Raw genomic sequence first — 14,451 nt, forward strand, 5'->3', positions numbered from 1 at the left:
CCTGTACACTATAATGAATTACTGCAGAGGTTGGTTCTGTACAGTATACTACTGTAACATCACAAGAATCAGAACTATGCATTACCAGTCAATAAATAGAACTATGTAAAGCCATTGATTCTGGTATAGTGTAAACTAACTACAATACCTCAATGGCAGGTCAGTCTGGAAAGAGGGAGTCATCTCCCCTTTCTGTTGTTCCCTCCTTCCAGACTGATCTGCCATTGTGTAGATCCTGTAATGTATTCTTTCCTGGTTTTTATTTCCTATATGACTTAGTTTGACAATTAATTCCTCCTTTCAAATACTTTACTGCCAGTCATATCCTCCAAAGCTAATGCTGTCGTAAGACCAGTTCAAGAAATATGCTATGTCTGACCTAGAATATTTTTTGCACAAACTTCAGGAACTAGAGGTTAAAAATTGTGTCATTAATATGGTTTATATTACACGGTTCAAGATGTAACTGGGAGATTGTACACGATGATGGCTTCAGCAATTCGCATGTGGAAGAATCCAGTTAATAGCCCCTGATTCATTGTTAGCTGCTGTTCTCTCTAGCACACACTCACAGTTTCCTTTAGAGAGCAACGCATTTTAGGGTAAAGGAACCATACTAGGGCGAGGGACTGAACGAGGAGGTAGTCTTCTGTTGCAAGCATGACAAAGTGGTCACACAATGAACAGTGCCAAGGACAGGGTGAAATGTAAGGAAAAAGAAACCAGACCATTCAGGCTCTGCATATGCACAGCATAAAAAAGCAATACAGTAAAACCTTGTTAATTCGAAGTCGTTGGGACTCAAAAATCGGACTTCGAATTACGTGATTTCGAATCAACCGCCAATTTGCAATTCAGAAGTACCAACCCTTGCCGCGTTACAAAATATTCTAAGACCCGTTACTGCATGCAGTTAACCTTGATTCACAGTTAAACCTTTCAAATGCCATGAAAAAAGAACTGTTTCCAAAATGTATCCAAGAAGGTGCATTTACAGTATTCAAATCCTCACGCAACGAAAGAGGAAAAAAAGCACGATCCAAAGACGAGGAGAAATCTATGCTGGCTCCCATGTGCAAGTGCTTTATTAATTGGATTGCTATACTGTATGCATTTTAGATGCCTTGTATTTACACAGAAAGTAAACCCCGATGCCCTTAAAATCGAACTTTTCTATGACTCTATCCTTGTACGATTTCCCACCATGGCACTTCTCTCGTACTTCCGAAATGTAAACACTTGCCGCGTCACAAAGTATTCTAAGATCCATTTATACATGCAATCACCTCGATTCACAGTTTAAACCTTCCAAATGCCATGGAAATAACCATTTCCGAAATGTATCCAACAAGGTGCATTTACAATGTTCAAATAATGCACTCGGATAAATCACTGACGAACATAACCTCACACAGCGAAAGAAGAAAAAAATCGCACAACTCGAAGGCAAGGATAAATTATGCCGGTTCCCCTATGCAAATGCATTATTTTTTGGATTTCTGTACTGTTCGCATTTTTATTATAGATGCTTTGTACTGGCATGGAAAGTGCCCGACGCTCTTAAAACATTGTAACTTATCGAACTTTCCTATGAGGAGGGGATAAAGTATCTCGCTTCCATGTGCATTGCAACGCACTACTATGACCCCCATACCTCACACTTGCACGATTTCCCGGCTGGCAATTTCTTCTTTAAAACCATAAGACCGTTTGGGTTCGCATTAAAATAAAGCAATGCAGTTTCACCGGCAATGACAATATTGTTCGGTGCCTACAAATTTATTATATGAGCCATGTTTTTTCGTCAACTGTCGGTATCGCCAGTGTTCGCGGATTCATTTTTCCCCACACACTGCCTGTTGCGTGATATTACGGCGTTCCTTAAAAGGGTGAACACAAAATAATTCCGATTTCATTCAACTTAGCAATCATGAAGCACACTGTAGACCCACAGAAGTGAGTGTAAGTGTGGAAAGCTACCCCTCCCCGTTCTGGAAAGCGCGTTCTATTATGACAGGGAGCGGATAAATTTTGAGTTGAAATTACTCTGTAACATACTATTGTTTTAAAATGTAAAGGCAGTTTTGAATTAAAAGTCTGAATTTCGGTAATGGGGCCGACATTGTACTTCGAATCACGAATTATCCGTATTTCGAATTAAACAATGAAATAACATGCAAAACTGTATCTCATATTTCCGGGAGCAAGAGCTTCTTCGATTTAGGCGGGATTTTGAATTAACCAATTTCGAATTATCGAGGTTCTACTGTATTAGCATAATATGTCAGTGCATTCTTTTGAAGTTCTATATGAGTGTTTGATAACTGTAAAGGGCTAACCCCTTCAGCCCCTCACTGAACAAATTGGCAAAATTCTATCATAAGGTAAGGTTTCAGAGATGATCCACCTACCTTAGTAAGGAAAAGCGGTAGGAAAAAAATCAGCAAGACAACATAATATGAATGTTGTGCATTTTAACATTCCTTCAGTTGATACAATTAGGCCCGGTTTCTTGAACGGATGTTAAGTGTTAACTCTGCTGTTAAGGAGACTTAACACATAATTTAACAAAAGGATCGTCTCATGAAGGATTGTTAACTATAACAAATTGTTAATACTTGTGTTAAATTAACCTAGCAGCAGCCCTGTGTTAAACCTCTTAACAACTGCTAAAATTTCAAAATGGAGGCACGTAGAAGACCTAAGTTTGAAGATTACTACTGTATGAAGAGTATTTATAAACTGAAGAAGGCAAAGGACGACCCATACTAAGAAATAACTACTTTATAGAGTTGTCAGAAGATATACATATCTAATTACCAAAGCCATAATGAACAAGAAACTGGACGATATTGAAAATAGGTTAGAGTTTCCAACAGTGAGGACAAATATCATGAGGCAGGATCCGCTTCGGACCACATGGAGGTGATAGAACACTCAAATGCGAACACATTTTCCTCAAACTTGTCAGGTCTGCAACCCAATAATTTCCGAAAAATGTATGAATCCCCCGATTCTAATGCAACACTTACATACTTGAAGAGTTGCAACCTCAACAAGTAGAGTAGTGGCCGAGTGGTCATCGTACGAGTCTCCGGACCGCAAAGACTGGAGATTGAGTCCCACCCTAGATATACTTTCTTTATAAAAATTAAATCATTGTTTCAAGGAATGTGAAGGTAAAATGCGAATACAATGAATAATCAAATTTCATTTTCTACCTCAAAATTAATATATACTGTATATACAAAGAGATCCAGCAGTAACTGTGAGAACGTTTAGGCCTATATTAATTTCAGGTAGAAAATAAACTGTACTGCAATTACCGGGCGAGTTGAGGCGCGCGGCTGTGAGCTTGCATCCGGGAGATAGTAGGTTCGAATCCCACTATCGGCAGCCCTGAAGATGGTTTTCCGTGGTTTCCCATTTTCACACCAGGCAAATGCTGGGGCTGTACCTTAATTAAGGCCACGGCCGCTTCCTTCCAACTCCTAGGCCTTTCCTAACCTATCGTCGCCATAATACCTATCTGTGTCGGTGCGACGTAAAGCCCCTAGCAAAAAAAAAAAAAAAAAGCACTGCAATTTGCGTAATATTTTTGCTCCAATTTTTATCTTGCATTCCCTCAAATATTAATTTAATCGTTGTCTTCTTCTTTATCTATTTACCCTCCAGGGTCGGTTTTCCCTCAGACTCCGCGAGGGATACCACCTCTACCGCCTTAAGGGCAGTGTCCTGGAGCTTCAGACTCTGGGTCGGGGATACAACGGGGGAGGATGACCAGTACCTCGCTCAAGCGGCCTCACCTGCTATGCTGAACAGGGGCCTTGCTGGGGGATGGGAAGATTGGAAGGGATAGACAAGGAAGAGGGAAGGAAGCGGCCGTGGCCTTAAGTTAGGAGGGGAAATGGGAAACCATGGAAAACCACTTCCAGGATGGCTGAGATAGGAATCGAACCCATGTCTACTCAGTTGACCTCCCGAGGATGAGTGGACCACGTTCCAGCCCTCGTACCTCTTTTCAAATTTCGTGACAGAGCCGGGAATCGATCCCGGGCCTCCAGGGGTGGCAGCTAATCACACTAACCTCTACACCACAAAGGCAGACATATTAATTTATTTTGTGCAAAAATCATAGCCGCGACGAGACTTGAATTCACGTCTACGAGGTTCGTAGACTAGTACGGTGCCCACTTGGCCACCACTCCGTTCCGCTGTGATGTAACACCCAAGTATATACGCCTAGCTGTGGAATCGGGGATTCCATTTTTCAGAAGTTATTAGGTTGCGGACCTGACATGTTTAAGTAAAATCTGTTCGCCTTTTATTCTACCACCTCCACTTTGTCCGAAGCGGATTCTGTGTAATGACATCTGACATCATTTTTTTCGAAAACGAAAGCGTGTTGACTTTAACCTTTATACACGAGTTACCGTTGAGTGTCTCCCCACAGGTACCTTGAAGCTCGGGGAAATCTGTTGACCACAGGGTCTGGGCTCTACTTGTTATATATTACGCTTGAGACACTTTTAATGTAATTGTAGGCGACTATGTTCATGAGTGCAAGAAAAAGTGTGTAGAATCCTGCAAACAATTCCTGCTGCCACTGCAGCATTAACAAGGCATTATATTATTTTCCCCACAATAAAATAATGGCCAAAAACCATTCAAAACACATCAATTATCACATTTTCCCGGTGATAAGAATATAAGAATAGGCTATATCGAATGTTGTGATATAACAGTTCTTTCATTTTAAAGCACATTCACATAATTTTAAATTAAAATTAAATGAAATAAAAACTCGCATTCATCATAACGCTTTTGTTCCTCTTACTTAACATGTTTACGTCTTATCGGTCTCCGCTAACCATAACCTATAATAATGTCAACCCAGTGGCTGTGTGACAAAATATTATTTCAACACACCACTCGGAGCACTTTATGTAAAGAAACAAAAGACGCTCACTGCCAAACGCATTCAGAAATCTCACTGAAATGTGTTAATTTGTCTTTAACAATTGTTTCGTAACAAATATTGGACATGTGTTCGTGAAACAGGGTACTTTTAAACAAAGTGTTAAATTAATAACAATTGTTAGTTAACATTTGTTAAGTAAAATTTATCATACAGTTGAAGAAACCGGGCCTTACCATTGATTTTCAAGATGAAAAAATAACAATTTCACCCTGATGATCACCATTTTAAGGCAAGTATTAAACCACCTGATCATCCCAATTTCACCAACGAGGTTTCCAATTTAAAAAACTTTCATCCTTTTCTTTGTGTCATCAGTTCACAGATCAGCTTGATACAGCGCTCCATGCCATCCTATCCTGAGCTAACATTTTCATTTCTACGTAACTACTACATCTACCTTAATACATTTGTCACAACCATGCCTTGGTCTACCCCAACCATTGTTACTACCTACACTTTCCTAAAAAACTGCACAAGTCCTGGATGCCTTAACACTTATAGAACCAGCTGACGACATATCGTCAGTGAAAATCCTTGTGAGAAAGACCAACAGGCGATATATTTTTAATGGTCACACTGGATAAAAAGACCAGCCGGCGATATTTCGCCAATGGAATAAAAGGATATTTGTAGGCCAAATATTTTAACACATGAAAAATATGACGCTATATTACGTGTCTCTAAGATCTTTTGGGACTGTTACATTAACGTTTGACTGAGTATGAGAGTCAAGACCAACAGGTACAGTGCAGCACATCTAATGCACAGCGCCACCTCGTGCTCACCTGATCGCCGAGCTGTGCAGTCTGCTGTTGCCGTTTCAACATAAACGTGTGGCGGCAAGTAACACAGTGTACTCTTCTCAATTTTATAGTTTGTTTCCTCACTTACGATATATCCTTTCCAGAAATCAAATAAATCATCTAAGAAGTCATCATCAAAGTTCTTGTCGAGTTGTGAGTACAATTTGCAACTTGTCATACGTTTACGAGAAACACTCATTTACAAAGCCGATGGCTGTATCACTCGAAACGGAAAACCCTCAAAATAATTATCCACTTGGAAAGGAGATACCATAAATAAGCAAACAAACACACAATAAAAATGAGATGAGTGCACTAGGTTACCTGCCGCCTCACGTCATAGGATTATCATCATCGGCACCACCATCGTCATTAGTATTATTATTCTCGTTGGCTGAATGGTTAGCGTACTGGCCTTCGGTTCAGAAGGTCCCAGGTTCGATTCTCGGCCGGGTCGGAGATTTTAACCTTCATTGGTTAATTCCAATGGCCTGGGAGCTGGGTGTTCGTGCTGTTCCCAACATCCCTGCAACTCACACACCACATAAAACACTATCCTCCACCACAATAACAAGCAGTTACCTACACATGACAGATGCTGCCCACCCACATCGGAGGGTCTGCCTTACAAGGGCTGCACTCTGCTGGAAATAGCCACACAAAATTATTTGAAAAAATATTATTTATCCTTAACCCTTAGGCTGGTTTCACACCAAGGAAGTCTTTACAAGTCAATCCAGTCACGTCTGGGTATCTAGGTCCGTCAAGGCCAAGCCCGTCTTGTTAAATCCTGTGGTTTCAAACCAAGCACGTCCAGTCCAGTCATATCCCCAAAAGAAAGGACAAGGTGTGGATAGAATTCTGTTTTTCTTCTGCCTTGGAAATGGAAGGTGAGCTAGTTAAATTTATAGTTTTGCACTGGATAGTTTGCCGAAAAAGAAGCAAGGTAACGATCGTGGATTCATCCGATTTATTTCAGAAGGGATATCTATGGTGCTTTCTCTCATTTGTTTCCCGACTTGGTGAACGATCCGTTCAAATTTTATAATTTATTCCGAATGAGATATAAAAGTTTTGTGAAGCCTAATGACCTGGTTCGAAAGGAAGTTGGAAAGCAAAAAACTAATAACCGAAAGGTCATACAACCAGAGCTTCGCCTAGCAATATATTTAAGGTAAGTTAACACAAATACTACTTTTAATGCAAATTAGTATTTATTACACCACACAAAATAATTTCAATACAAATGATTTTATTTTCAGATAAATATCATAATTACAGTGATATTAACATAATTACAAAGCACAGATGTTTAAGAAAATTGAGTAAAAGAAAATCCACTTTTCAAGATTCATGCACAAAACGAAAGGAAAAAGCGCTAAATTAACTACACTGCTCAGAATGTGACTCGTGTTGTTAAAACGATGAGACTGGACTGGACTGACGCAACACAATCAAGCCCGGTTTGGTTCCCCTTCCACTTGACGGGACTGGTTTAACCTTGACTTGACAGACGTGGTCTGTGTGAATGAAATATAGCTGTGGTAGCCTAAAACAAAGGGAGATTTCAGTGTTGGATTTTCCTGTTGAAGGAATAGACGTGACTGGACGGGCTTGACGTGATTGGACGTGTTTGGTGTGAAACCAGCCTTACAGAACCTTATAGCTGAAGAACTCTGGGTACCAAATGCCAAGGATGCAATGGTGTGTGCATTGCACAACATATTTGTAAAGAAGTTTTTATAAGCGTTGAAAACAGGATAATTTTTTTTGCTATTGGCTTTACGTCGCACCGACACAGATATGTCTTATGGTGACGATGGGACAGGAAAGGGCTAGGACTGGGAAGGAAGCAGCCGTGGCCTTAAGGTACAGCCTGGTATGAAAATGGGAAACCACAGAAAACCATCTTCAGGGCTGCCGACAGTCTGGTTCGAACCTACTATCTCCCGAATACTGGATACTGGCCGCACTTAAGCGACTGCAGCTATCGAGCTCGGTAGGATATAATTTATAACTTTATTGGGTCAGTTTCAGTGTGTCATATTGTAGGTGTGTTATTCAGAGGTTCTGACTTTGTATCTACAATGTGTAGGCAAACAATGTGTGCTTACTGCGATGTTTTTTTAGACATCAGATCAAGTGGACAATAACAATATTTTGTTAATTTCAATCTGAACTACAAAAAAAAATTGTGGTTTATGGAAAATGAAGTATGGAACGTAAATAATACATTTGCCACACATAAATTTTGCTTAGTTTATAAACTACAGATATTTCATTTCAACATTTTAAAAACATTTTTAGTGTATATATAAAATATTGTTTATTTTAAAATATTAGTTTTGTTTAAAGTGCCCTTGTTTGCATCTCATAGGAAAACGGGTTCTTTTTTTTAGATTTTGAAAAAAGAATCATTAAGAAACCTTTATTACAGAGTAAGTTAGGAGTTTCTGAAAGGAGATAGGAAAAATATCCCTCGAACGCCTTGGTCTTTTTCGCCATACCACATGCAAAACAGCTGGTCTTCTTAGGTGCACCCTCCTTGACCCAGTCCTAAAAGGGTTAATATGTGTCCTTCCTATTCTCTCTTGATCTTCTTCATGCTGAATTTTGCCAAATCGTTCTCTCACAAAATTGATTCAGTACCACATCACCCATGATTCGATCTACAAATCTCACCATCCGCATTCTTCTGTTAACACCGCATTTCAAAAAGATTCTATTCTCATTCTTTCCATGCTAGTTATTGTCCATGTTTCACTGACATACAACGGCACTCCACAGGTAAGTTTTCAAAAAAAATCTTACCTATTCCTATACCAATGTTCGAGGAGAGCACATTCTTTTTATAAAGACAGGCCTATCTTGCTCGTGCTAGTCTGGATTCCATGTCCTCCTTACTTCTGCCTTATTCTACTACCTAGACAACAATATTAGTCTACTTCCTTTAAGACTTCATTTACTAACATCACCTCGCTACATTCAACTTCACTCCCTTACTTTTGTTTGGATTTGTTTATTTTTATCTTGAACTCCTTCTCCAAGACTATGTCCATACCATTCAGCAATTTCTCCAGTTCTTCCGTGAACTCCGATAAAATAATCATCGGCAAATCTCAGAGTTTCCTATTCCTATCCTTGGATTATGATACCCTTTCCAAATTCTTCTTAGATTTCCTTCAATGCCTGTTCTATACATACAATGAAAATGAGAGGGGAGAAACGGCAGCCCTGCCTCACTCCTTTTTGTGTTGCTGCTACTTCTTTCATAGCCATTTATATTTATAACTGCAGACCGGTTTTTATATAGATCGTATATAATCCTTTCTCGGTATCTAATGCCAGTATCTCAAATAGCGTGGTCCAATCAACGTTATCAATTGCATTTCCTAGATCTACTAGATGTCATGTACATCGGCTTGTCCTTAAATTAATCCTCTAAGATCAGATGCAAAGTCAGGAAGACATCACGTATTTCCACATAAAACTTGAAGCGTAACTGATATTCTCCCAACTCAGCTTCAACATGTCCTTCCATTCTTCTGCAAACAAGACGTGCGATTTTGCATGTGTGAGATACTAAACTATAGGTGCAGTAGTTTTCACACTTGTCAGCACTGTTTTTTCCGTGGCCTTAATTAAGGTACAGCCCAAACAATTGCCTGGTGTGAAAAATGGGAAACCACGGTAAACCATCTTCGGTATTGCCAACAGTGGGATTCAAACCCACTATTTCCCAAATGAAAGCTCATAGCTGCACGACCCTAACCGCACGGCCACTTGCTTGGTACCTGCTTTCGGGTAGGTATAACATTCCGTCTAAAATTGGATGGCACTTCTCCTGTATCATATCTTGCACACTAAATGGAATAACCTCGCCATGCTGGTGGCAGTCAGTCAGTGATCAATTCCTGGTGGGTGTCTTGTTCCTATTGAAGTCTCTCAAAGGTCCGTCTAATTCTGGCCTCAAAATCGGGTCTCCCATTTCATCAACATCCTCTTCTCGTTCCAGAAACTTATCTAGTTCTTTTCCTTGATAAAATTAATTGTTGAATATGTTCCTGCCATCTTTCTGCCTTGCCATTTTCCCTAGCAGTGGTTTTCCATCTGAGCTCTTAATATTCATAGACCTTGTTTTCCTTTCCCCAAATGTTTCCTTGATTATCCTATAAGCAGCATCTACATTTCCTACTATCATACAACCTTAATGTCCTTGCAAGTCTCTCCACGCCATTCTCCTTTAGCCATCCTGCAATTTTTATCTACTTCATTCTACAATCCCCTGTATTTTCTTCTGCCCCTCCTCCCCATTTTTTGCATTCCTGTACTTTTGCAATTCATCAACCAGGTCTAATAACTCCTGAGTTATCCACTGATTCTTACTTGATCTTGCCTATCTTTCCAAACTCTACAGCCCCCCTGATGTCATTCTTCACATCTATCCACTATAATCCATTGTTCCCTTCACCTTTGCATTTAGTCATTGTTTAACATATTCCATGAAACAATTCTGAACTTCAACTTGTCTAGATTCCATCTCCTCACATTCCTTCCTTTCTTTCGATATCTTTGATGTCAGACAGCATTTCATAACCACCAACTTGTGAGAGTCCATGTCTGATCCAGGAAAGTTCTTGCAATTCAGCAACTGGTTTCAGAATCTCTGCTAATAATAATGAAGACTATTTGATACCTTACACGGACAAGATTGTAAATTTTCACCGATTTGTCATACGTTTGCGCAAGGAAACTTCGTACTTGCTTTCTCAAATCGGTAATGCCGATCGGACTCCAATCTTTTTTGATATGCCTCGCAACAGCACTATTGCGCTAAAAGGATCACGGAGTGTATTAATGAAAACCAGTGGTAGTGAGAAGTTGCGATGCACGGCAATGCTAGCCATTACAGCTGACGGGAGAAAGTTGCCGCCTTACATCATTTTCAAGAGGAAAACGATGCCTAAGAATATACAGTTTCCCCGTGGAATTCATTTACGAGTGCAACCAAAGGGTTGGATGGACGTAGAACTCATGCTGGACTGGGTTAAAACTGTGTGGAATAGAAGACCTGGTGCACTACTAAAACAACCAGCTCTGCTTGTTTTAGATAGTTTCTGAGGTCACCTCGTGAACGAAGTGAAGCAAATTCTCACTACAAATAAGACACGACAGATAGTCATTCCTGGTGGCCTAACATCTGCTTTGCAGCCACTAGACGTATGTGTTAATAAACCCTTTAAAGACCACTTACGTCGATTTTACTACGAGTGGATGATGAGCGGCGATCAGCAATTGACGCCCGCCGGAAATATCAGGCGTCCACCCTTGGACTTGTTATGCTCGTGGGTGAAGAAGAGTTATCTTATACCACCTGAACTAGTCTCCAAGAGCTTCAAAAGGACTGGGATTTCGAATGCACTAGACGGTTCCGAAGATGACGCAGTGTGGCAGGGAGACGAAGAATCTGATACTGGTATTAACAGAGGCGAGGACGGCGCATCAGATAGCGAAACCTGCGATAGCGACACCGAAGATTTGGAATAAATTGCGTACAGGTAAGTCCGCATTTCACAACAAAGCGATAATTTTTTGCAAGTGTAATATTTTAACTTTAATACTCAAATTAATGACAAATTAACTTAATACGTTCATTTTTATTTTCAGGTTGGAAAAACGTTCGCCGAATTGTTGCGAAAAATTATGAATTTTGTTTTAGACTATTTTAATTATTTTGATGTATAAACGCGAGTATTACGTGCATCTTAAATTTGTATCAAATACAATTTAGTTATAAATACATTTTTTGAGTAATACAAATACTGGTATTAAATATTCATCGTATAATAGTCGCACCCTACAATTTTTTTCGAAAATTTTGGTATAAAAAGTGCGACGATTATGCCGTGAAATACGGTACATCTCCACGAACTTTGTCACGAATATGTTAGGGCATATAAAAGATACACATGACATTTACTAACTGAAAAATTAAAGGAAATATACTGGGTTTGATCCCAGAGAGCTAGTATCGCGAGATCCTATTCACAGATGAAAAATTATTCACCGTGGAAGAGTTGTTTAACAAGCAAAATGATTGTGCGTACGCAGGGTCCACCAAGCAATCAAAAGAGAAAGTTCCATGTGAACAGCGCAGACATCACACTGCTTCTGTCATGGTATGGTGGATGGTTTCCTGGCAGAGAGCATCAGAGATGCATTCTTGCGAAGGTGGAGTAAAAACTTCTTCAGTTGTCTACCAAAGTTGGAAAAGGTGATACCACATATCAATTCAAAGTTGTTAGAAGGAAAAACATGGATTTTTCAGCAGGATAGCGCTCCTGCACACAAAGCAAGAACGACACAGCAGTGGTTGGCAACTAATGTCCCACGGTTCATCGCTGCTACCGACTGGCATGGTGGAAGTCCGGACCTCAACCCACTGGATTAGGCAGAAGCTCGAGGCAATAGTATGTAAAAAAAAAAAAAAAAAAAAAAAAAAAAAAAAAAAAAAAAAAAAAAAAAAAAGGCACAGTAATAGAGATGTAAAAAAAAAAATCACGCGAGCTGTCAAAAAATTCCACTGGACATGATTCGTGCAGCTATTTATGAATGGCCTCAATGTCTTCGCAGCTGTGTTGCCGCACATGGTGATCATTTCGAATAAGAGGGTGTTCATTCTGTAGCACTTTTTGTGTTTAATCAGAATATATGTAAATTAATGAGTTTGCATAGTTTTATTTAGTAGTTATATGCATTGAAAGTACTGACAGAACTTATGGCAGTGCTGTGTACAATGGGCAGGGAGTGATTGGCAAAACAGTTAAAAGAAACAAATCTGAAGCATTTTTGTTCTTTTAATTATAATTTGGAAAAATGTTCAGGAACAAATAAAGTATATCATGTCACATATGATAAGTAACTATATATACACATAGGTATTGTTCAGGTAGGACACACTGGGAACCTGAATTCACCAAACTATCTTGTATGCAGAGCCTAACAGTAATATTCAGAAGGCTAAGATAATCTGTCAATAGTGGTCTTGAAACTACTATATTTCACTTTCTGCGAAAACAATCACAAATAAAATAAGAGAGCTACATAATGCACATAATACCTGCATTGTAACAGACAATTACACAGATAGACATTACAAGAAAACTTACACTAATATAGATGGCATCAATAGCATCCTTCAGGGCAGTCACAACTGTCTGTTTCTTTTCCCGAAACTTCTCCAAAATGCACGGGATGCAAGCTAAAGCATATGGCTGGAAGCGTTTCTTCAATCCATTTGCCAGTGATGCCAAGCATTTGGCTGCCAATGTAACCACTAAGATGTTTGAATCCTTAGATACAACCTGAAAAAATATACGTATACACATATATCACAAGTCGACTGATTAAATACAAATACATAGACCAATATCCTAATTATTTTCACCTAGAGCACCCTTGCAAAAGGAACTCAAAACAACAGACTAAAAGAAGGGGAGATCTATCACATGACCCAGGAATATCTAGAAGGCCTTGGTTCATCTTTCAATTAGTTAAATGATACTGTTATTAATATTATTACAGATTCATGGTGAATATTTGCAATTCACAGGGTTTTTTTTCCAAACGATGCACTCAACATAATGAAGTGGAGATTGGCCTGCAAAACAGCAGACCCTGCTCCATTCCAGTACAAACGCGAAGGAAAAAAAAAAAGATGCTTAGGAGGAGCCATACATTACGATTACTATATTTACACCAACACAAAAATGTGAACCTCAGCTATACCCCTCCAAAGTTTTTCGCATTTGTACACTGAATTTTCGAGGCAATCTTTATTTGCTATTAAAATTTAGTTTATGTCAACGTTGCTTTTTCTGCTCCACTCCATCCAACTGCAAAATTTACAGATTTACTGATTCTATTTATAAACAAATTTACACTATCTTTAGCCAAAATCCTAAGGGAAATAGACGATCAATTTATGCTAATTATTGTTCTTTTTTGAAGTCCACCTCACATTTGAAGACTGCACTACAGAGAATATTACGAGAAATAATTCTGATTGTCTTGCGTTATTGGATCAATTACTGCTGCTAACTGCCACCACCATCCGGTTTTTTCAATCCCAAAAGAGAAAGCAACCTAGGGCCGAATTCATAGTCAGCACTTATATATAAGTGGAACCCTTACGTAATAAGGGAGCACTTATAAGTATTCACTTATACGAGTTTACATTTCATAGACAGCACTTATAGAGCACACTCACTGATACAGTATCACTGGAGATGTGGCAATGCTGTACATTATGCCCATGCTTCCTGGATCGTGTAGTTCTGGCTACCGAATAGTGGGATGATCTATTGTGTTTAGTTTATCGAAGGACATCGCGCGCACGCACGCAAAACTTTTGAGGTTAAAAGGTCGTCTATATTGGATCTGATTATCAGAATGGATAACAAAACAGCGAGCTGAGACAGCACCTGCAAGAACTTCCGTCGAAGTACAGTACATGCACAGTATATAGAACAAGTAGACAGACGCAGTTTCTCATCAGAATATGAATGACGTGAGAAAAACTTGCTGCGGACAATGCAAACTACGAAAACGCCCAGAGTCTAACTTTCTTCTTAATATAATATGTTTATAGTTATCCAGGCACTTGAA

General features: G+C 39.3%; 1 protein-coding gene across 1 annotated transcript in view; it reads right to left on the reverse strand.

Moving 5' to 3' along the window:
- Nucleotides 1-14,451, reverse strand: part of msps (msps cytoskeleton-associated protein 5) — a 414,143-nt gene that overhangs the window by 316,185 nt on the left and 83,507 nt on the right. The window contains exon 8 of the mRNA XM_068226728.1: nt 12,954-13,148. Within this exon, the coding sequence (XP_068082829.1) occupies nt 12,954-13,148 (195 nt within the window). The remainder of the gene's footprint in view (nt 1-12,953; nt 13,149-14,451) is intronic.

This window comes from Anabrus simplex, chromosome 3 (assembly GCF_040414725.1).
Source record: "Anabrus simplex isolate iqAnaSimp1 chromosome 3, ASM4041472v1, whole genome shotgun sequence".
NCBI classification, from domain to species: domain Eukaryota; kingdom Metazoa; phylum Arthropoda; class Insecta; order Orthoptera; family Tettigoniidae; genus Anabrus; species Anabrus simplex.